The sequence below is a fragment of the Danaus plexippus genome, chromosome 17, assembly GCF_018135715.1.
Source record: "Danaus plexippus chromosome 17, MEX_DaPlex, whole genome shotgun sequence".
Classification (NCBI taxonomy): domain Eukaryota; kingdom Metazoa; phylum Arthropoda; class Insecta; order Lepidoptera; family Nymphalidae; genus Danaus; species Danaus plexippus.
In genome coordinates this window covers 3,363,460-3,389,799 of record NC_083548.1, presented here as the reverse complement: position 1 = coordinate 3,389,799, position 26,340 = coordinate 3,363,460, and the positions used below count along the sequence as shown (strand labels likewise).

At 31.3% G+C, this 26,340-nt stretch overlaps 1 protein-coding gene across 1 annotated transcript; it reads left to right on the top strand.

Annotated features, from left to right (window-relative positions):
• The first annotated feature begins 1,399 nt into the window (after positions 1 to 1,399).
• LOC116771305 (uncharacterized) lies at positions 1,400 to 24,782 on the top strand. The gene is made up of 4 exons (XM_032663126.2): positions 1,400 to 1,797; positions 19,703 to 19,821; positions 22,184 to 22,277; positions 22,827 to 24,782. The coding sequence occupies exons 1-4, from the start codon at positions 1,645 to 1,647 to the stop codon at positions 22,986 to 22,988; spliced, it is 528 nt and encodes a 175-aa protein (XP_032519017.1). The 5' UTR covers positions 1,400 to 1,644; the 3' UTR covers positions 22,989 to 24,782.
• Positions 24,783 to 26,340: the final 1,558 nt, after the last annotated feature.

Sequence of the window (26,340 nt, the reverse complement as noted above, 5' to 3'; positions counted from 1 at the left end):
TTCAAACAGACATCCCTGTTTGTTCAGCCATCATAATTATTATAAATTTACGTGTTTACCTTTACAAACAAGCTAATTCCGTCATCTTATTTCCATATCCTGTGTGCCTGTCGTGTTGCCCGGCTTGAAATATATGAAGCACTTGACTTTATAATACAAAGCGGTTTGTACGTTGTTGACGTTGAGACGCACTACTCGACAAAAAGTAAAAAGGTTCGCTTATTCTCTTGCACATCAATAAACTTGCCTCGGCTAGAACCTTAGCGGTTATTTGTGTTTATTAATATAGCTACTTTACCATATTTGTTTACATATACATATATATATTTATTGTAATATCTTTGTTCAGTCATCCATTATAAAGCGAAAAGTCTATTGGGATCATATTTTTTAATCTCCTACCCTCATATTGGTTTGAATATTTTTTATAATGTGCATTTACATACTCGAATGATCTCATACGGCTTATCCTTTGTGTTTTCAAACAAATAATCCAGATATAACCAGCCGACCACAATATATTATATATTTGAAAAGTAATATACGTAAATGAAAATTTTGAGTTCGTATAAAAACATTAATGACCTATATTTGAAACATTCAGCCGTTAAGCCGTAATCTTATTATTAATTAAAGATATTTGATTGAAGTTAGTAAACAATACTTGAATGAACCTCGCCGTAAGCAAAATAATAGAAAGTTTTGATGGAAAAATATATTAATTAAGCGGCGCGAATGTGTCTGAGAGCTCATCAAAAATGTATAGAATTCGTATGATTTGCATAAAATTCATTTTATTGCCTCCGAAGACAAACAAAATAGAATATTAGCCGTTGGAACGGATCCAGCGATGCGGCGAGGTACCTGTCTCGGTTGTGCTCGCTATACCACGAACTTGACACTCTACATTCATTAAACAAAACTCTATCATGGGTACACTAAACATTATCTATCAGAAAAATTATATACGTTTATTTACTTATTATATATCGAAACTTTTTATAGCAGGTATACAATTATATATAACAAATCTTAGTTTAATAAAAAAAAAGTATTTTTATTTAGATTTAAAATTGTGTGATGTCTTAAAAAGATTTAATGAAATCGAAGATCATGAATAATTTAACGGCTATTTTAATTATATTTACCGTCTTTCAAACGAATATTGACATGAAAAGTCTGAAAGTTGAGTTATAAAAGAATTCAATGGGCTTTTGATAATTATGCCCAAGTAACTTCGTGGCGGGCGTTTGTTGGGACTATTAAATATTCATCGGCTTTCAATGAAATGAGCTTTCACTTTAATAGATATCACGGAAATCAATACATCTTCGATCAAGTTTTATGATGGAGGTTTGGAACTAAGTAAATATTCTCATTTGTTCCAGATGTCATATCGGACGTTGCAGCACAGTTATATAGTAGGATCTAGATAGCTTCTAGAATTTTTTAAAATAATGTTACGTAAACTATAGAACAAACCAAAGATAGTGGATAGATATAGTATAAGGAGTTTCGGGGTGATCTATACAAGAGTAAGATTTAGATAAAGTTATCGTTTATTTTTATAGAAGAAAATAATGCCAGAGCCTCTCATAAAGCATCGGTATCTGGGGTGTGTGTGTCGGGTAGCGTAGGGTGATAATGAATGAAGATAAGGAGGAAGCCAGAAGCGAGGCGGAGGCGGCGGCCAGCCCGAAACGATTGTGCTGGCCGCGGCGACCGCCGGCTCCGTTACCAGACACCAGGGGACTCTGCTGCGCCAAACTCCTCAGGAAGAATGGAAAAGCGAAGAAGGTAAGGTAATCTTATACACCAATAAGGTATTTCCTGATAATTTATTGAGTCCTCAATTTGGGAACGCACCGATCCTTAAATACGAAGATCCAACATATTTCAAGGTAGAGCGCCTCCAACCTTATAATTAAAGTTCCACCGAATTTCAGTCACGGTGGTTAAATAACCGTTATTTGAATCGGATCCACGCTATGTTAACTACACCTTACAGTTTATATAATAATTTGATTACTTGAATGTCTCGTAATACGAAACTAGTTTGCCTGATACGTAGACGCGTTTAATTTAATTATTAACTTTGGTTTTCAAATGTGATATAATATTATGTACATTGTGTTAGGGATCATAACTAGTGTAAATAAGTAGACGCGGAACCGCTAACTTTAGATCTAATTAGTTTCCTCTGACATCGCGTGCTCCCTCAAGTTTGATTACACGCCGCGAGCCGACAAATGAACGAGAGACTCCAGTAATCATTGTTGCACGATATGTATTAAATAGAATAAAAACACACCTCATAGCAATTTGTAATAATTAATAACAAATGATAAAATTAATTATAAAACCTTCTTACAACTAAAACCTAACCAACCTCTTTAATTACCTTCGTCAGTATTCTATGTGACAACCCTGTTTTATATTAAGATACAGTATCTAATTATGGTAACACCTAATTTAATATAATATTCACGTTTGCGAACGACGTAAATATAATTTGTACACGAAAATTGAATTTGCACATAAAAAAATATTCATCGACAAGGACATCGATGTTCAAGTCTGCGAATAAATTGAATTTAACCGAAAGGATCGTTAAAAAAATATATAAAATATTTGAATTTTAAGGCATCTTGAGTGCACTGTTTTGCAATTCGGAGTCCAAAGAGGTTTCAATCTCGCTAATGTGTCTGAGATATCACACGGTTCAGCTATACGTATATATGAGAATTTGAAATGCATTAGAACGTCGATATTTATTTAAGACCTTACATAAATTTGGTGTACGTTCAATAAATACACGTCTGTTCTCGACTTTCAAGAAGAAAATAAACATATTTATAGTAGTATAGGGTTCTAGAGAATTTATAGGTGCTAATGTTTATCATAATATATGTATGTATCATTATTTTTTTACGAAATTTAAACTATACTTTCAAAACTTTTTATTTCTAGCTGTTTTTTCTTTTGTAAATTTGTTTAATTAAAAAATATATTTATGAGTCAATTGTATCCCAATTATCCAAACTCATGCAAGGAGAATATGTAAACATGAATGCGTCCATAGCATAACGAGGACCTTTGAAGAATTTTGTCCATGACTTAATACAGAATCGTAGCCTAAAAAATCGATATAAAGGATAATGAAGTTAAAAGTAAATGTATAACAACTGTTTGACAATTATAATACAAATCAAAGTGTGCTCAGCGTATTTTGTGCATTTGGATCTCAACTTTAGCGACAGTTTAGTTCATAAATCGTCGGCAATATGAATCTGTAATTAATTTAAAGAAACACTGAAGAAATCCAGGTATTAGCAGACAATTAAAAGACCGGTAATTTTTTGTTATCTCATCCGTAAATTTGAAATTTTAAAACTATAAAATTGACAGTTTTTTTAAGACTAAATCGCTGTAGGCAGTTAGTAGGTACAATGAAGTTTCTTTGCTCACGATGAAAGATTTGCATAATAATGAATACTGAGAATTTGATTAGCTGTCTCAAAAAGTGCTGGCTTTCTAAATCGTAATTAAAAGTACTTGGTATCCTTTGTTCAGGCCTTCCAGCAATCTCGAATTTCTCTTTATTAATACTTTAATATTCTGTACTTGAGTAACGTATATTAATCATATGGTTATTAATTTTTTTATTTAGTTGTTATTGAAATTTGCTTTTCTTTTAATTTTATTTTTAATAAAAAATTTGCAACGTTCTTTAATTTAAGCGAGTTTAATTTTATTGAGTAATTATGTATCGACTTCAAACAATAAATAAATAAAAAATTACTCTCGTTCTTTAAAATGTAATTTAATTTTACATTAAATTTTTTGTAAAATATATCTTTGATCAGAGTCTTAAATTTTTGATTTTTGTAATAAGTACAGAAACATACAAAGATATATACATAACGTGTTACTGTACAGTCAGCTAAAAAGAAAATAATTAAAAATCGTGTCAAAAATCAACAATGTGAGAAAAGGCTGTAACGTAATGTCAGTGGAAAAGGTTTCTCTTTGATAAACTGAAAGGAATTCAAAGACTCTCAACTTTAAGAATACATTTAGAAAGTCTGATAAAAGAAACACTATTTGCATATTTTTCCTTTGAATTATTTCAGGATTCATACACTTCACGGGGAGTTAAAAAACTTACAGCTCGGATAACTTTACATAATCACTAGATTACTGACAGGTTTTTTATTTTTATTGTTTAGTTTATGTAAACGTAAAAAAAGCTTTAAACCGTAAAAAACACTCATTAATTGTATCGAAAATAACTGTATTATTGAACTTTCTTGTTCTTGTTAACTGTTCAATTTTTGCGTCACCATGACATTATTTTATTTAATATCTTACTTTGAAAAATTTATGTTTTACATAGCGAGTGAAATTGACGCGTTTCTTAAATCACATAATCAAGATGCTCCCATATATATGTATATATTTGTATTTTATTTTATTAAAATCATATGTTACGATAATATAAATATTAATAAGTAAATCAAAGTATATATTATTTTGTAACCAAAAATTTATTCTGTATAAATAATAAGATCTAAGCTATTATATATATATATACTATATGTATGTATAGTATTGTTTATAGAAGTAGCGTGAAAGAAGTCAGAAGAAATCAATTAATCCTCCGGGTGAACACTTTAATCAGCTCTAACAAAGGTTTTCTTGTTAGCCGTTGATATTTATCAGTTCCAAGTCTAAGATGTCAAGAGACTGTTCGTTTTCACGACTTTTTATTGGACATCACAAGTATTGCGCTTTTTACGTGGTTGCCGAGCGTCTTTTTACAATTTATTGTATTGTCTATTCTTGTTCAGTCGGTTCTAACATAAATTTTGTTACATGTTTCGGTTTACGGAATTCTTGTTAAAAGCATATGTGTTCAATAAAATGTGTGTTGTATCTAAAATATCAGTATTGTACTTAGTATTTATGGTTGAATTTAATTTGAAACGTAATACTTATTTCGAGGGATGGTTACTATCATCCGGATGTTTAAATTATATCTTTGCTATAAAGAGATAAGGTTTAAGAAGTACAAAAGGGAGAAACAAAGGGATTTAATCCTTATTGTACTAAATAATCTCAACTTTCATAATTTTTTATGTCCCCTCGTGTAAGCTACTGAAAACAAACAATATAATTTCAGTATTTATACAAAAATATACATTAATTCATAATCCTTGTATAAAAATAACTCAACTTTTTTTTTTCTTTTTCTCTAAATTATTTTTTTTTGCATTTGGAATAAAAAGGTATGGTATGTTAAATCGTGGCTATGAAAAATACTGTTCATGTGATAATAACAAAGGAACTCGTTGGTTTAACATAACATTTATAATCACTTATCGTTTTTAGATTTCCATATAAAATGCTTTATAGCTCACAAGCATCTGCTCTCTCAATGTAATATATGAACCAGGTTCTCTCGAAATTGAAGCAAACGTAATGACGATATGATAGCTACCTCTCATTAACCTAATATTTATATAATTTTTTAAACCCATGAAATGTTTGCTGTTTCTACTTAATATAAGTAACTGATTATATGTTAATTCAATATATGTCTTATTTTTATAGAAATAGATTAATTATTCGTTTGGCATCGAATGTAGAGATGTTTATATGAAACCTGAATTGTTGACTGACGAGTGATATTTAAGAATTAACGAGATCTAAGATTTTCGCGAGTTTTATTCATTTAAATGAAACTAGTATTTTTCGAATGAACTACGCGTGATTTATTTTTGTAAAAAAACTACATACTCCGTGATCACGGTTGCTGAAAAGTAATCGAAACGTCGGGAGTATGTAGTTTTTCACAAAAATAAATCACGCGTAGTTCATCAGAAAAATACTAGTTTCATTTAAATAAATATTTAAGAACTATTCCTTATAATGCCTTATTTTAATATGACTTTGTTATTCGAATCGTCGAAAAGAGAGTAAAATCGTGAATCAAATTTCTGTTTATAAATGCTAGCTAGTTAAGTGGTTTAAAACGCCTACGGATTATTGTCCTAGCACTAGTTACACAAATAATAGTGATGTTCAACAATACCAAGTAAGAAAAATGTATTGCGGTTTCAATCTGAACATACTTTTTATTCAACTGAAAATCAACAGCATAAAATACCAAACACTAAATGTAGCTTTATATGACGTAAACGTTTTGGATTTTGTGACACTTTCGATCTTCATTGTCATTGTCAACTTTACGTCATTCTGACAGATAATTGTTATAAAATAAGTTGAAAAAATCTTTGTCATTGATTGCATTAAGGTCTCTCAATATGTAAATAATTGCTTTTTTACAAAAGAATAATTTTTGTTAGTGTGGACTTTGGGCGTGTGGAATGAATCTGTGTCACAATGATATGCTTTTATCCTTATGTAAATGCACGGAATTTTGGCATAAATTATAGATTGTGTATTATTCTGATTTCGAAACTACTTTACTGGAAAGTTTCATCAAAGTCCGTTCAGTAATTTTCGCGTAAAAGAGCAACAAACATTCATACATGATCAGGGACATTCGTATTTAGACTACTATTAGGATAATAAATACTTCGCGTCTTGATATTAACATATAAGAATATTCTGGAATTGTTTTAAAAAATGTATATGTTATATTATTGATTTCTTGAAATAAATTTAAGCGAGTGTGAGGGAAGCAGTTACAAATTATAATAAAAAACATTATAAACTGTAAATGCGTGTTTGCTGTTATTAAAAAAAATATATAATAATTTTTTGAAGTCTTTCAAATTAAATATCTTATACGTATAACTGAGAATTTTTTTGTCATTTGATTAACTTACTCACAACACAGGTTTCTCGACTATTTCTATTTACATATAGAATAAGTAAAATAAGTTGGTTTTATCATAGAACGGTAGATTCACATGTTCGGATGTTGTAGCTGTCTCAGACTCGATCTAAAGCCACTTCGCACGAAATTGAAATCACTGACTCCACTACGTGACTCTAAAAACGATTGGTGTACAAAGCTGAATAATATTTACCTTGGCTCACCAATTCTTCGGTATCGGGATTCACGACACTCCTCTTTGATTCGAAAATCAAGCGACTTTACATTGAATTTATATTTTTTCTTTTTGACAAAACTCTTACGTGCTATAAATAAATAAACACATGTAAATATTTCAGTAAACATGTAAATAAAACAAGGTTATATCATTTATACAAATTTATGAATAAGTTACAAAATGGTCCGGTTTTGTTTATCATTTTTCACTTAATTTATACCGATTCGGAACCCGGATGTGACGTCATGTGAAGTGGTGCCATTAACCCATCGGACGTCGATGGTCGACGGTGGTTGGTGGCCGAGCAAATACTTCCTCCCCCACGGTTATCGGTATAGTTATATCAAGCTTGAGAGTTAATCCAGCAATATTATTATGACAAAACCCTCACGATTTATATATAGGAAGTTACCTTAATCATTTTTGCAATAATTTTATTTAAATAAGGTCAATTGTCCATGCATAGTCATAGTCATATATTTTCGTATCTATGATACAGACAGATTTACTTGCACTTTAGTAACGTGAATAAATAAATAATTAAAAAAAGCCAAAATTATTGTATGGTTTAAGTATAAAAGTTATAAACTAACAGCAGTTGTATTTTCTTTTAATTCATCGATGGCACTATATTGAAAAACTACTTATTTAAATGAAACCCCACCTTTATTTGTTATCACCCATTACATAGTGTTCAAGCAATAGGTACTCCAACATTTTTGTGGTGAATGCTGCTCTCGAAAACGCTACCATTAATGGAACGGGGTAAATGTTTTTAAAAAAGGGTTTTTTGGTGAAATATTCTAAATGTCTTATTTTCCATTTTATAAAAAAAAAAAATTGTAAGCAAAATTATTTTAGGCTCACATCTAATGTGCTATTAAATTTCTAAAACCCATTTTCTGAATATTCTTAAACAAGCTAAAAATATGGTAGGTAAACAAGCAAAGTGTAAGAATTTTTTTTTTTATTCTCGATGAAGAATTCATTATTATTTAAGTTTGTTTTTAAATAAAATATGTTATAAATTTGTTATCTTATAAAAAATAATACGTGACATTTCGACTATATCACATCACATCACATCAGCCGAGATCGATAGGAATTACTTCCCTATTTATCAGGGTAAGCTTCACGACACGCGCTTTTTGTCCGAATGTCGAATCGATCTGAAGAGTGATTGCGCTCTTTCTTCAAAGTTCATTAATTTCTACCGCCGCTGAAATAGAGAAGACAAAGCAGTAATTAATTCCACGGAAAGCCTCGGATCAATCGGAATAATTGCTGTAGCTTGCATTCAACTCTTTATTGCTACCGATCGATACTGGTTTTGTCGAAAATGTCTCCGAATAGAAGGAAGTAGACTGTACAATATCTAACCGAATAAAGGAGTATTTTTAACAAACTTAACAGATTCTGAATTATAAAACCTGGATTTAAGTTAAAATACTGCATGAAATCGGGTTTTCTTTGATATTAATTAATTTAAACGCTTCTAGTTTAAAATATCATCGGAATGAAAAACGAATTCGTGGGATAACCCGTCAGTTGTACGGGACCTGCATAGTTCTCTTGTTTTGCATTCAGCCGTTGTGGAGTGAAAGTGTTTTTCATTGTCCCCTGATTTTCCCTCGCTCGACATACGTAGGGCCCTTTTTGTAACCGCCTGTACGGATCCCTTGCTCTTTGAACCTGATCCTTGCTTTAGTTCTGTTCTATAACCACTGTGCTTATGAACTTTTTACAAAAAAAAGAATACTTATATTCACCAAACAACCCATTGAAAACTATCTTCATATACATAAAAAAAGGTGATGTCTGTCCGTAATACCAACATTGAATTGCACGTACACAATGTGATGTAGAGTTTATAAAAATATGATTAAATATTTCCTGTATTTTCTAATTAATTTAAACGTTTTTCAGTGACTCAGTAGATAAAACACATCGTTGGATTACTGTTGATATTTTAATTTGAGCAAACTTATGCATAACAAGTGCAAATATATGACGTAACATTAGTCGGGAACAAAGTTTTAGGACAATCAGTATTAAAATAACAATTAAATCTTGACTGTTAAGCACCAGTGCTGAATAACTTTTTATTAACAAATTATGACTCCGAACTCGATCTCCCGCTATCTTTATAAAAGTCAAATGTTAAATTTAAAAACCTCCGCTTGGCACTAACTTAAAACTTATGTAATAAGAAAAAAAAAAGTATTTTTTTTTTTTTTATATATAATTAAATAAAAAAATTTAACAAACTTGATGCTGTTGAATTTTATTCATGAACAAGAAATGTATATCTATTTTCTGTTCACGAAACTTAATGGAAAAACAAAGCCAGACTAGGGTATTAGATGACATCGATTTCAGTTGTTCTTTTTAAAGATCCCACGGTCTGCTTGGCATATTTATTCTCTTAAAATTTCACCAACAAATCATAAAACGCAAAGATTTATAATTCAACTCACGTGACTACCGCTAATGAAAGACTTACTTAAGTAACTGCGCCGCCGAAGGGAATTAGCAAGTTCGAAATACAATTCAGTCCTTAAACGAAGTTCATTTTGACGTCGGTAAAGTGGAAAACTTCGACCGTCTCTTTTTTTTTGAGGGGAATTGATGTAAAGTTGAATGTCTTTTATAAGATATGCCACCCATGAAATAATCCGGTCGCGGTTTTTTCTCAGGCTTAATTTCAAGATACTTTTGAAGCAAGTTCAGAAAGTCAAGTGTCAGCCCCGAAAGGGGTCCTTTATATTTTCATTTCCTCAAGTCGTTAAGTTAATGACAGTACGTAGTTTATGTCACAGGCCGTGCTGTAAAGCTTATCTGAGGTAAAATTAAGAAAAACCTCCAAGCATTTTTTCAGCCGTGGTTGTCGGCTGATTGCTAATTCCGCGACAAAGAACGCTATTACGTGGCCACCACCGTGCTAATGGAAATACTCTCGGCTCTTAAAATATGACTTTTATGCATGAAAACATGAAATTGTTTCTTTCTTTTCATAAGACAATAGCAAATTTCTTGAAATATCGTATTAAATCAAAGCGTATCGCTATCTTACAAACTTTAATGATCGGTTAATGAACTTCCAAGAAAATCAAAATTCCAAATCAACATGAACATAAATCAGCTACAACAACATTATTTTTATTTAAAGATAAAATATTCTTTTGGTAAAAACAACAGCACAAGTCTATGAATTAAATTAGATTTAAACTCACAATTCCATCAAATATAAAGTAAACATCTGGGGAGTCTGTTTACAATATTTGCAATCAGACAATATGAAGAACGTCGGTAATAATACTGTCAATTTGATTTGAAGTAAATTTTGTACGACAAACATGTTTGTCTTGTGAACGACAGACCCGAATATAAATTCTGATTCAGATTTATTGCCGAGATGCTGAAATATTCTTTCGTACAGGTAATATTAGCATAATATTGAATAACATGGAACGCAATTGTTGAATTATTTAGAACGGTGCTCCTCCCAGCTAAAATGTTCTGTCAATGAATCTAGTAGGTACGTAGACACCCTATAATTTGGGATAAGTAAATATAAAAATTTGTCTCATAGAACACAGGCTAAACGACATGCATGACGTTTTTTCACGAGATAATAACAAGAACTAAAGATATCCTTATACAGTTGTTCCTACTGTTGTCGAGGTTAAAGTAACTAACAAATTTTGCACCAGGTGTACCATTTAATTGTTTGTAGACAAAACACGCAAAGAAATAGAGAAAAAGTAACCTTGCAAAAATATATTTATTACTTGGTTTCTTGGCTGTGATATAATTTTTTTATTACTTTGTGGCACATCGGACAATGTATATTATATTAATATTTCTAGTATTCAGCAGCACAGAACACAATGGGCTCTGAAAGCACAGTCATTGGCGCTAAGCTGCCGGCTAAATAAATAGCACGATGGTAATATTTTCACCAAACAATATTCTAGTTTTGCATTGTGAATATTTCTATTTGGATACTTGAGAATTATTCTTTTACTTTATGTTTATTCTCAGCGTTAACGATATAAAGAAATATTAAAAATTAATCTTATATAAATAAAGATGTTGTCATTGCTTAAAATCCTTTTATTGACATCTTCTAGTTAAGTGTGGAAATAGGAGACTTTTCCTTTTTCTTTTCAAACTCAAGGGTAAAAAGGAGAAAATACTATTTAGACCTAATTTGCATTCAGTAAGGACGTTGAGGAAAGGGACTAAATCGAATTCTTATCATTTCTCTATAAAAAAAAAGGCGAAACTGACTGCTATATGGAATTTTGGAATTTTATTAACCCCTTTTTTGTTTTATTGACAATTGCTAGATATTTGACAAAACAAAGAACGAATTTATTTTATATCGGAAAAAAAATCTAGAATGAAATGAAAGATCATTATTAAGTATCACTATCTCAATCAATAACCACTTACAATACAGACCATGATGAGGCTGAAATGAGAGATGGATAAAAAAAAACCGAGAATTTTTTTCGCTCACCGACAATGAATGATTTGCCCATTTTTGTTCATTCCCAGCCCCATCTGGATTCCATCTTCATATTGCAATTCATTTTCAGCTCTGGTAAATTTATATAAACTTGAAAACAACAATACAGTAAACTATATCCAGCTTTATCTAAAAATATTATATCTGCACGTACCTCTTTGCTTGCAAATTCATTTGAAAATTTAATTAAACATTATGAATTTTAATTTGAACTGCCGATTTTCAATGATGGTTTGTATCAAACCGGTCATTAATGTTTGTGGTTATTCAGTTTAAAAAAAACATTATATACAGCAAAATATATGTTGTCTTTCAAAAACTAAATAAATATCTTCCTAAATTCTGCTCTTTATATACAACTGTATAATGCATATACATCCCAAACCCCGGATAAATGACATTACCAACGCATGAATTGTAAATTGAACATTACTTGTTACACTTCGGCCCCCGGGGAACTAGCAAATGAACTATGCTCCTGCATATAACGAGTACAGAATGTATAACAATATTTAAACACATCCAATCAACTAACGATTTTTCGTTACAATTTATATGTAGTTTTTTCCCCGATTCCAATCCCTATTAACAACGCATAAGCCCATGATAACGTATATTATGTTTGATCATCGTTTTCCCGATCGCATCATTATACCAATGACAGTGACATCCAATAACACATTAATGAGATTATAATTCGTGTTGCATCAAATTTATAGCTTGCTATATATTTGATGGTTTTAAATAATTTGTTAAAATTGCATATATTTATTTGGTCTCATTTTATTACAGTTATACATGTGCAAGCGTGTAATAGTAAGATTTTTTCTTTTTACTCGAGGAAAGAGTTAATTAAAATCTAACCCCAACTGCGTAATAAGCGAACTAAAAAGATAGAAATGAGATTAAATAAAAATTTGCAGTCGGAGTCATAATGTTTTGTTTCCTCCCTTTCTTCTGCAGCTAATTCTATTTAAACGTATCTTTATATTCTTTCTAATTATATATTTCTTGCATAGATTTTAATGTTAAAATTGTTTTTTTTTAATGTAGATCTTATAGATTACAATAATTTCTATCCATTGACAATTGAAATACTTTACAAAGGCAATAAAAATGCTATAAATTTTGCCGTTATGAATTAATCCTTTTTTCCAAATATAGACGAACCTACTAACTTAACTCATAGCTTGTATTTGGCTTCATTGTTGTCAGGTAGCAAAAAGCTCTATACTTTGAAGCTCGTATTACCAATTTTGGTGATATCCAGCCGGTTCCGACAATAGCGGTCTATCATTTCCAATATTGTTTAGATGACTGCTGTTATTGTTTGTACGTGCTTGAGAAAGAGGACGTGTCTTCTAAAATCCCCATTATTCTGTGCGAAGACTCATAAAATATATATCATATTTTCACGTACAGGTACTAAAATCTGTTGGCATCTTCCTTTTATTTTTCATTAAAAAACCATTTCTACCAAACTAATGTCACAACTGTCACTGTAGGTCAGTGACAGTTGACAGTTCGAATATTTTCCGCGACAGATTATGCAAGGTAAACCATTTAGAGTTGCAAATAAAACGGAGGGCGATGTATGACGCAACAAGAATATAGTTTCACAGGCCGGCAAGCTGGAACAATTGGATTATGCTCAGCTATTAAATTCATCCCGTCTCGGAATGAGTAAACTTATGCCTTCACTAATCGTGACTGGCTAGAGCAACGATTTATTCTAAAGCACTATTTGACTGTAGCCAGTAAAGTTATATAAATCCAGGTATTTTTGCTTTTGTTGCTAAAAAGCGGATGTGATCAAGCTGAAATTGGACTTATCTCGTGGATGACACAAAATGTTTCTCTATTATTGTGTTAGACCCTTTAAGTTTTCCATTTCCCTTACTCAGACAAAATACAAGTATATCTATAAACCACCCATCGAGAGTTTTGCTGTATCACCTTCGTGTTTCCTGTTTCGTATTTCTTATTTTTGGTAGATTAAAGTTATTGCGAATATTGTTCAACATAAACTATTTGATAATATTAAATTTATTACATATCCTACTTTAGATAAATTATTAATAAAATTTTCATTAATTTCGTTATAAAAAGTATAATAATATAAAATATTATATTCCTATATTCTGCACACTTTTCTACTTTTTATCGTGTTGCTAGATTTAGCACCCTTTGTGCATTACGCTTGCCTCGGGCAGACATCGGCATCGGGGGCGGGCGCTAACCACACACTATCCATAGATAATACTAGTATGAAAGTAACAAATACCTAAGCTTATATAAAAACTGTAAGCTGAAACTCTTTAACTCTATTTTCCGAACTAACAAGAACTCGGCGGAATCTTATTCAATTTCAAGATTATATGAAAATACTTCGCAATTGTTATAAGCATAGTATCATTCGAAGTTAGTTAAGAAAACTCTAAGTGAATACAAAAGTAGAAGCGACATTGCATCTCCCTAGTAAGTTTATGCATACGAGATGAGTTGATATTAGATCCAGACACGGTCACATCGACTTCCTATTACAATATCTCTGATGTGTCATGTGTCATGTATCAAACGATTTAATGTAAATATTATCCGGATAACATGAAACTTTCATCTCGTCGTTATGTATGGAATTGAAACTATTTCGGAATATAAATCTGCACAGTTCATGAATAATATATTTCTAATTAACATCAACAAATTACTTAACCCGCGATTATATTATAGTTGCTTTGACTGAAAATACGGGTAGAATATTTATAGGCCCTTTATGACATAAATTTATTTTTGTAATTATATAGAAATATAGTTAAAGGACTCAAATTTGTAGACGAAGATACTCAATTATCTGTTAGTACTGTCGCCCTTCGTCGGAAATCACATGTTGCCATTCCGTAGCCATGGCAACGCCGTTAGAAAAATACCCATACTCAATCGAAATAGAACCACAATTTAATTATACCTCCCACTTATTCCGCTTCGAAATGAAAGTTCCGGTTGCCAAAAATTAATTTGTTGTTCTAATACATCGCTGAATGCATTGGTAATCTCATTACCTCATCTTAAAACTTTAAGAGTTTTAATTTCCACGCCATACCGGTAACATACGACTAAAGTTTTATGCTAAAGAACAGCTGTAGCGTACAATGCCGCTTTCAAATTAATTTTCTACTTTTATTAGCATTACTCCACAACATGTTTTACTTGATAAATAATGTTTGAAACTAGACAACTCCAGCTATTTCCCACGTTTTTATATCTACTTGCATGATCTTTAAAATTTTTGAAAAAAAAGTAGCCTGTATTATTCTACCTAAATAAAAAGACCCTTTACAATCAGTTTAGAAGTCATTGATTCAATAAGTGACAAACAGACTGAAGATATTTTACATTTATAAAATAGGTAGCAACATCTTTATGTTCCCTGAAGTCGTCCCATTAAATATTTCTTCGCAGGCATGACATGTCAAAAGTATATAAGTTACTAAAAAAAAAGGAAAAAAATACAACACACTCTTTTATAATATAGTGAAGAATACAATGATTTATCCTCCCTGATAGATGTAGGGTCAAAATCTTCGAAATTCTGTTGAAAAATGAATAATAGAAAAGCTGTCGTAATACCCACATCAAATCAGAGAGATCCTCATCTGTCCGACAAATTGTCTGCGGATATGTGTTCAGAAAACCCCACAGCGATCATAGACAAAATATACATTGAAATGAATAGATACGTTCTTTGTGAGCAAATTGCTAGTGGATACAGCATTGAGTCGAACCGGACGGAGAGCGTCCGCGGATGCGACCCTTTGTCGCGTCATCAAACTACAAATTGGCAGTTTAGTTCAGCTACCGGCTCGCTGCGGGCGATCGTTACACAACTTTGCAAAAAAAAAAGCGACACTGAAACTTCATGTTGTTATAATTTCAACGATACCAGTACTTTTTATACATAAAACAATCTATTCTATCCGTCAACATTATAAAAACTTTAGTAAATGGAAACGTACGTATCTAGAGCTTAATTACATTTTATACTCTAATTCTATAAAATCGAGATACATTTATATCAATAAAGACTTATGAATGAAATCTCGTTAACGAATCGAATGCAATTCAAGTTTAGCGGAAATTCAAACAGTTTAAGTTGTATTTACAGGTCTAGTAATCAAGGTGCGGGCTAAGAGCTTGCACTCGCTAATGAAACTCAATGAAGTGAGCTACACTGTATGGGCTCACGAGCACTCGCCCAGGTTAATTAAATTTTAACACCAGTCGATGTATGCGGATGTATTCCAACGACCGAGCTTGTTATCGTAATTTGTATAATCGACTTCACAGCGATGTATCGAGTGAATTGAATTCGAAAACATATAAATGAAATGGATATAATAAAAAGCAAAAGTCAACAACAATATTACGGCATTGGGGTTATCAGGGTCAGATACATGTATCAAGATTGATCGTAAGAGATTTTGATGGAAACCGCTCTGATATATTAGAAACACAGCCTGTCTAAATATTGTTCCTTGCAAGTTTTTTACTGAGTTATAAAAATGTTCAAGAAAATCGTATGAAAGCAGTAACTTGGGCTGTTTATAAAGTACAATGTGTATTGATTAAATATATATATAAAATTAAATTCAAAGAAATCAATAAAAATGTTGTCGCAAGTGATATTAGTAGAATAATAGCGTCACGTATCTGTCAATGTCGTAAATATTTTTTTACAAGCGAAGCCTAAAGTAAACAGTCTTAATCGAACAAACAATATTCCCATATAAAGTGTGATAAAACCTTCGCAAATCGCCCTTCTCCGAGGTCGGTAGAGATCGAAAGGACCAAACGCATTCCATGGGGACGACCATACTTTTATGAAATACTTTGGGTATAATATAAAGCATTAAAGCTCTTAATCTTGTGCAAACCAGAGAGAAATTTATTATAAAGGCCATTAGGGATGAACGATTTTATCATAATATTATTGTTTGATTTATTACTCTCATAACCCATCATTTATAGAAAATATATTACATAAATAAGTGACATTTACCTCTAGTTCAGAGTTAGGTTAGGTTAGGTCAAATCTAGGTCATCACTAAGCCTTTGTAAATGTTAGTGAAATTCTGAGTAAAGAATTTTTGTTATATTCATATTCAACGTCATGACATTGGGAATCCCTTAAGCGGTAGATAATCCTCACGTCGTATTCATAGTCCAGACGAAATCCATAATCCAATTACGAGCGCTACAGCCTCGAAACTGCACTACCATGGAATTACTTCATCATATTGGAAGTGGCAGACTGTAAAGATACGATTAGTAAAAAAATATTTAACAACAAAATTACTAACAGAATGGATTTTTGTCTAATATTTACTAAAAATCAAAGGTTCAAGTGACGTCACGTTTAAATTACAATTTTGAATTATTCTGGGAAACTCTGATTTAGTACTATTTTTACCGATTCGTCATGCATATTACTATAAGAACGCTGTTGACATGAGTAGTGTTGGAAGTTACGAGAAAGCTCTGAATAAATTTGTCCGTTCTATAAATTGTAATATCCAAATTAAGTTAGACCCGAGCGCCAAGAGTGAAGTGTCGTTGAGAACCTGAGCGTGACTATCTACGTCCTTCATACTATTTTAAATGTTATATAAGGACACTCGACTAGACACCAACGAATTGGTCCTGTTAGTTTACATAAACCGTTTACACTCCATATTCTCTTCGCATGGACTGTATTAAGGAAAACCTGGAATAAATATCATCCAAAAGTACTACAAAATAAACCTAACCTACTATTGTCCTGATACATATAACTCGATTCTTCAGTTCGAGTTTATAACAGAAAAACGGTCTATACGTCACTCGAATTCCGCTGTGAAATTAATTGATTGACAAGTTTACAGGAATTCGTAATTGGACTCTCATTCAGCATCGCGATGGGTCCGTGAAAGTGACTGCTACCACGAGTGTTTTTGAATTTTAACGCTGTGAATTCAAGTGGTCTGTCTGCTTTCCGTTCGACTCTCATTATATTCTATTTACAATTTTGTCGTTCAATTTTTATTGAATTTTGACATGCTCCTTTTGTGGTTGGAAATTTTTGCTCAATTTTCATTACATACGATTGATATATTGTGAACTTTAACGATTTGTTGTATTTTATTACATGCATAGGACCTAACTTTAAGTATTGGGCACGGTCGAAGTTCGGAATAAGAAATAAATCTTTAATATACACTTGTTAATTATTATTTGTACGTGACTGATGAAATTGTTATCAACAAGAGTTGGTGCAGGTAAGCGCATCGATATAGGCGATGCTTCTCTTTCAAGACGAACTATTTAGATTTGAATTTTCATTTATCATAAAGTCCGTTCTATATAACACACAGAGATACTTCGTTAGATGATTTTATTTTAAAAATTCTTCATTAATTGATTTAAAATAAGCAATAAGTATTTCCTTCCTCGGGTTATGTTTAACTAACAACTGTAGTTGAAAATTTTCATTTACTATTCAATAATTTCAAAATTAATTACTTCACTTGTTATAAAAATAGAGATATTTAAACGAATCTTATGTAATTTTAATTATTTCCATTTACCATTTAAATAAAAGATAATCATTTATGTAGGATTTTCTTAACTTGGTTTGATATTCAACGAATTTACAAACTCATAAACAATATTAATACGAGGAAACCCATTATAGACTATTGATATTATTAAGTCTGTAATGTTTAAAGAGTTAAAACTATATACATATGATTGTTAAAGTTACAGTACTCGGAATAAGTTAACTGTAATAACTATTCAAGAGGCACGCCTTCCAAATTAACTTACAAACTTTGCACAACATGCACAGAGTATCACTTGTTACGAGCTGAACCTTTGAAAAAGTTTCACTTTACCGTTTTGCATTTCAAATTCCCTAACATTGAAATGCTTTTAAGACCATTAAACAATAGTTAGGTTCGTCAAAGGGTCGCAGGGTTCCGCACACCGTCCCCGCTCGAGACGTCCCGCGTCCGGAACCCAATCATTAGTGTGCTCAGTCGACGTGAAACCGATTTCATCCCCCCACGAGTGCGCCTCTTTGAAACTGACGCAATATTGTCGAAAGCAGGAAAACTCGTCGAGAGAAAAAAAATATATCACGAGACGCGTCGAGAAAATGAGAACGGAATGCCGGGAACCAATCGAGCGTACCACTCTTACAGCCAATATTCTTCCAGGTTTTGGTTGTAACTTAGTACGATGTAAATACTCAGTCTCCGAGCAAACGAGCGCTTCAGACTTGTATCGCCCGAGGTGAACTGGAGCGTCGGAAACAACTTCGTTACCAACTCCGCTGTTTTGTTTCTGGTCGGCAATATTAGTTTTAGTCAAAAAGCTATTTTTCAACCGCCTTCAAAAGGCTTGTAAAGTTTTCTAATTTAGAAAATTCGCTCAATGATTCAGGAAGTTGGAGCCGCAGGGCTAATGGAAGATTTCCTTAAACTTACAATACTGATACAATTATCAGCGGTACCGGTTATTTTAAATCAATATTTGAGATATTAATATCTTTGAATTTATTATTATTATTCTCTTTTTGTCCTAAATTATCCGGTACATATGTTGAATAATAAGTAAGTTTAATATTAAATTATACGATATAATTAAATGACCGCCGGAGAGTAAAATTAATTATCCATAACTAACAACAAATTGTCCCAATAAAATAGTACACGGTAATGTTTCAATAATATACTATACATATATTTTATCTTACTTGGACTTCGTATTGCTTATTGACAAGCCATTAATCATTCTAGCGGACCATAGAAATGTGTAACATATAAAAATAAATCTAAAGTTAATTATTTCGAAACAAAGAAACTAATACTCGGTATATATTTTATACCTTTAAATATCTTTTCCTACAGAATTAAATTATAATGGATTCTACGAAAAAAATCGGTATATTCATTTGTAACATTATTATTTGATTATTGTTCTACTTTCATTAATAATGCAATTAAAACAAATAACGCAATTAAATTTCTTATGATTTTATTATTTGCAGGTGTTGATGTTCCCAGAGGAGGGCTGGGCGAGGAGTGCCTCTTCTTCATATTGGACATTACAGCCGTGCTGGTGGCGTCGGTCCAGGTGTAAGGTTATTGAAGTAGCTGGCACTAGAAGGTGACAATTTCATATAGGATATTAAATATCTAAGTACCCTCACGATCCACTTTTTGTAATTGCTACTCACGTTTTATTTAAGTTACTTTCCTGATGTTTCCTCTGGGTTCCGCAAAAATATTCTCTTCACCGGTTTAACCGATTTAACGTTTAAGATTTCTCTAACGCTGTTCTTAATTAACCGTAATTTAGCGCTAATAAAAAGAATTTATAAGAAAATATCGTCCGGGTAAGGGAGCGGTAAATAACTGAAAATAGAATTAAAAATAAAATTTAATGTTCCCGTTCCCGCCGAGGAAGCAGTTTATCACGCTGTCCCACATTGGACGTGCTTTACGTAATTAACCCTCAGCCAGGTAAGTGCTGCTTTGACAAACGGTCCGGGTTGGTGGAGAGCAACAATCGTACGTTACGTAGGGAACCACAGATATACAACTATTATAGAAATATTTATTTTTTAAACTATATTGACATATATGGCAGTAGAAAACATTTACATAGGTTCGAAATATTACGTTACTTTTGTTGAGAACTGTTAAAAATGAAAGCAATTTTTTTTTTTCAGAATAAAAAGAAAACGTAAAATAACAAATAAAATCCTTTAAATCTTTTATGAGATATATGGTATAGGTAGAAATCTTTTGTTTCCATAATATATATGTTGAGAAGTAGCGAGAACGTGCCGCAAATAAAGATGGCGGAAACGTAAGGGCTTAGTTGGAATAAGATACCTACGATTTATTGGACACCATCTTTGTTATCGAAATATATTAACTTTAATATTAACCCAAATATGTTTATATATTTCTATAGATTTAAAAAAAATTTCTATTGTAATTCTTTTTCATTTTTGATATTTTTAATTTTTTTCGCTTACTTTATATGATTAGTTTGAAATTTGAATTTGAAACAAGTCAGTTTTCTTACATAAATACAAAGTTAATTTATTATGGAATTGTAGATAAGAAAAAATAAATGTTTGTTTGGTAGTTTAAAAAATTGAACAATTTTTTTTTATTAAAAATAATAAAAATTTCAAAACTAAATAAAAAAAAAAACAAATTGCATTTTTAAAACTGTATGAAAAATGTTGAAGGCCTCGAGTACGTTAGAGTATTAAACGCTGTTAGCGTTAACGATTATTGCAGCCCGACTATTTTGCCTAAACGACACGTATTTCATGATAAAACCACCCTAAAGATCTCTTAATAGTTGCCGAAATTTATAGAAATGCGATTTCTCGTTCCCGTTAAAGGTTTAAGTGATTTTATTTACAACGAAATCAAATATTTATTTCCTTTATAGTTTGTTTAGATGTTTCACCGACAAAATTTAATTTCTTAAAGCTTACTTGGGCTCGTTCGTGAAATATATCAAGTAATCAAGTATACAATATAAACAGGGTTTGAGCCACAAAGGAATTTTATACTTTGAGATATTGTATACTGATATCAAAGAGAATATTTGTTTCACATTCACTCATATCCTGAACAACGTCTTCAATAATATTTCAATTTGCTACAATGCAGTCTTGTAAGAAATTCAGATAGAATAAAGTTCTCAGCGGTAGTTGGTTGTGCTACCATTATTGCAGCTTATTTCGTCTTTATACGTTGGAAAGGTTTTTATTCTGTGCTAACTCGTTAGACTAACGCAACGGCACCTGCAATGCCAGCTACCTAATTCCGCAGAAACGTTTACTGGCGTCCCGAATTTCACAAACGTGTGGCAATAACCAGCTAAGAGAGTTGGGAAGTAAAGATTTTTAAATATCCACGCCTTGCGATTGATGTTTTTAATGCCTATTGAGAGAATTGTGGTTTTAGACTGTGGAGATGATACAGCCATTAAGCAACTATCTGATATTACATTGGCTGTTAAGGTTACGTACGTGTCGGTTCTGCCCTACTAACAGGCTACGTGCCACGCATCAGAATATATCTGTAACAGATCCCAGCAGAGTAATTAAGATACTCGACTGTATACTGCATTGACGACTGAAGTCATCCTTGGAGAGATACATAGTTTTATTTTTATACCTTAATTGAATTAAATTTGTAAATCGAGCAAAACGTTTTTAAGTGTTTAAATATAAATGTTGTTTCTACGTCATGAATCGTATATATTAAAACAATAACTGGAAACGTTTTTTTTATAAGTGAAAGTTATTTCTAAAAATAATTAATTATAATCTATTAATTTTTTATTACGATCACTTACTGGTCTATTTAAATCGAATCTCTCTTTTCATTTCAATTCAGATATCTGGAATTACACTAGCAATATTTTCAGGAAAAACTTCTTAAGGTTAATTTCCTACAGTTCATATAGCCTAACCTATATAATTCTTGTTTACATTTAGGCACAGTACACACGCTCGTATGGTAGTGAGCGGTATAAACGCCGTATACATCGTGGGCACCTTCAAACATCTAGCGGCCGATGCTGACTTCAAGGTATACCCATTAATTCATATCAATATTTATAGATACGAGAAGAAACGTTACTTTTATCATACATATTCTATAAGGAGCCCAGTTTTCATATCTCGACACAATGGCTCCTGTTTAAGGTTATGAATATTCAAACGTATATTTTGTTCTATGTTAACGTACTCGAGATATTTATATAACATTAATAATTCAATTGTAAATATTATCTTAAATATATGTGTTATTTGATAAATAGTGATGAAGGTAGTTTTGGAAATTATTAAGTCCATCATGTATTGTTTACGTTAAATCTAGAACATAACATTTATTTATATAAAAAAATAAGATACGTTGCAAAATGTAAAATGTTGAATTGGACGGAGGGTAACTCTGGCGACAGGAAATTATAGTCTTCCTTTCAAGCTGTACCTTTAAAATTAGTTTCAAGTGTCTTATAGAATCATGTAGTAATATTTACTAGTGATGTAATTATTTGTATAATTTTACGGTTTTTGTGGAATAATTCAGCCAATGTCAACGTATAATTCAATTGTTATTTGAACTATCATACAGCTATACTTGACAACGAACGTGACCCAAGCGGATTTCAACATGGGTTACACGATGACTGGTACCTTGGAGAGAGGCAGTCGGTCCAACAACAGCTTCCAAGTAACCCACTTCGCTGTACTAAGACGCTGCGACCACGAGTCCCATCACCTAAAGAATGCATAGATTATGAACTAAATATAATAAAACATTTCACAGATTAAAAAAACAATGAACAAATTATAAATAAAGCATAGATTACAAATTGATATTCATAAATAAACTCACAAAGTAAACACTCGGAACCAATAATAAATAATACTTGGATTACTAAATAAATTTAACCAAAAAATTAACAGATTAAAAACTGATACACAAATATGATATGACGCATAGATTATAAACCAATAAATAATTTCACAGATTAAAAATCTTACAACAATACCAAAGAATGTAAAGATTAAAATAGTAATATAAGGCCAAAGAAAGCTTAAGTCAGATATATTCAAATAAAATTCTTAGTACTGTAATTCTAATCTTGCGGACTTTGACCTTCAGTATTTAGTATCTGCAATAATGCTTAAGTATTGCCATTATTTATAACGCTAATAGTCCGTCATTATGTCATAATGAATTCCTTGTTTCACTCTATTAATGTCATCCTGAAAGTAACTATGGTAGGATTGGCGAAGTCCTTTGATTTATTTCAAGTAAGTTACTATGAGCGTATTGCAAAGCGATATTGTGATGCTTAGAATCCGGCAGTGAATCTGAATACTGTAGTCACTCCCGAAGCTAATAGATTAAGTGAAGTTACTGTAGTAGAATAAATTTACATTTATATATATATAATTATTATAATGTAGGGCTTCTAGTCATGTACTTGTGATAGATACGCGACATATTTTTTTATAACCGATAAGATAGGCATAAAACTCACCTTCTGTATCTGTTAAGGTCTCTGTGACAATCGAAACACCTCGATTATGTTCTAGAGTCGGTGGTACCTGGTAATTAATAGAGTATTCTGAGTGTGTGTATATAATAATTGAACCGCTCGCTAGTACACTATATAGGCGGATCGAGGTTCATCCTGAATTGGCTGTGAGCGATGTGGCTCCATAAGGTTTCGGCAATTTTAACATAATTCATAATATATAAATTGTTCGTAAATGATGCAGAATTAAACATAATTTCATCAGCTTGGTATATAACCAACATTATTTTTTTGAAAATTATTACATAATAAAGAAAAAATATTTTCCAAAGACGTTCATGTCATCCCAGTTAAAAAATTTCTGTTAATTAAGATTAAAAAAAAAAACATTAGATCGAATTGAAATCTTAATTAGTATCGTGTAAGGAAATAAGTCGTCCACATTTGTAGTTCAAATTACTACAAATCGACTTATTTAAGAAAGGTTAAACGTCCAATATCGCATTTCCCTCCAATATTTTATACAAAGCTGAGGTCTTTGATAGCTCCGTTTAGTTTAAGCGTCGTATGAAATTTTTAACCATTTTTATAATTAGATAAACAATTTAAATTACTTTCCTTCGTAACTGTAAACTAATAAATTTTACCCACTCAGAAATTTAGCTTGTACGACATATGAAATCTTTTTGTCGTTAACTTAAAGATTTGAGGTTTTCTCATACATTAAGTATTATCGCGTCCGTTATGATAATGTTAGGTGAAAAGATACTCATATTTATAACTAATGTAGACATAAAGTAGATTGCTTTTCTAGTTGTATTCATAGAAATTGGTTGTGAAATATTAAATCATCGATTCTCCTTGTCACGTTAAAAAAAAAGATAATGGCTGCCGTCATCCGTCATTAAAGTAAAAATGACACTTGACAGCAAGACGTGACATTGACACAGGATTCGGTAAATTATAATTTATATAATTTACATATTTACTTAATTTTGTTGATTTATTTTATTACGTTATGTTGGTTAATTAATAAATTATTATAAAAAAGTTTTATACATACAAAATTGTTGAATGATTTTAAAAAATAACAATTAAATATAACATACTTTTTTTATTTTGTTTTTCTAATATTATTTCTCTTAAATAATTATTATTGATAATAAAATTAATTAATTGTAAATAAGACGTTATCATTTGACTCTGTTAGATATGTTTTAAGTGTAAGAATATTTTTTTTCTGTTTTTCTTTTGTAATATAACCTCCTTTACTCACCTGATATAATATAAATACGCTCAAGTCGGTATCATTAAGTAAGAATAAAAGCAAGTGCCAAAATTAGGGGAGCTTTTATAGATCTCGAATATTGTTTTAAGTATACACCTAATTGTATATATTGAACGCTTTTTATTGTCATATGATTCAATAAACAGTATTAATACAATGCCTTATTTTATTTACACATGTTTTTCCCTCACATATCTCTTGAATCAGCAATCGGTGGATTGGTCTCTGAGTGCACGGCTAGCCCGCGATAAGAGGAGCTCTGAAGATATCTGTAGGTATTGTACATGAAATTCTTTTATTAAATAAATTAATAATAGTAATAAAGGAATAATATTGTTAAAGTTAATATCATTATTGAAATTTAAACCTAATGTGAAGGAGTAAGAGTTGCGAAGTTATTCGAATGAAAGGATTATCAGGTTCCAAAAAACTTGGGTTACTGATACGGAAAAGTTCAAGGACGATTGCTTTAACTATACAAAACACTGGAACATGTCTATTTGAGTATTTCAAGCGGTAAAAACCACCAGGTGGGTTTGTGCTCCTTTGCTATATTATTTTCATAAAAAAAAAACAATGTTAAGACTGCAGGCTGTCACTATTAATAAAAAAAATCAACTGTTAATCATTGGAAAGCAAATAAAACGAATAGCACTGTGCACGTTTACAAAGTCAGTCGCGAAGAAGGTCTGAAATCACCAAAAGTGTTACATGAATTATTTAATTTGAATGTTCCTTCATAGACCAGAACGCTGAAGGCGAAACAAAGAAAACGAAAAAATCAAAATGACATTGAATATATGATTAAGAAATATAGAGATATGATTTTAATAATTATGTATGTATTACTAAGTTTCTCTTCAATTATAGAGATTTATGAGAGAACAGCCGATGTGTTCCACTTCCAGCTAACTAAAGGCGATAACAGTAATGGGTAGAACATAAAGTTAATGTAAAGAATATGCGTAAATTTATAAGTTCATGACATCCTATTTCGCGTTGTTCTTAATACTGGCCATTTTTAAGTTCAAGCTATTTATTCTACGTAAACTATGTTCGTGACGTGACACAATATGTTTATACAAATCTCCTGAAGAATCAATTCATATGTACCGTTAAAGGAGTTAGCTTAAGTTTGATAAATACTATCTGTAATATTTCTAAGTATGACTCTTTAAGTTCATTTAATAGACCTCTCGATATTGTTGAATAAGTTATCCTACAAATTTAAAATTCCATACTTAGCCTTTATTGTAATTAAATTAATTGCTACGCCACTTAAATCTCAGATTATTAGATACCGCGGAGCGTTA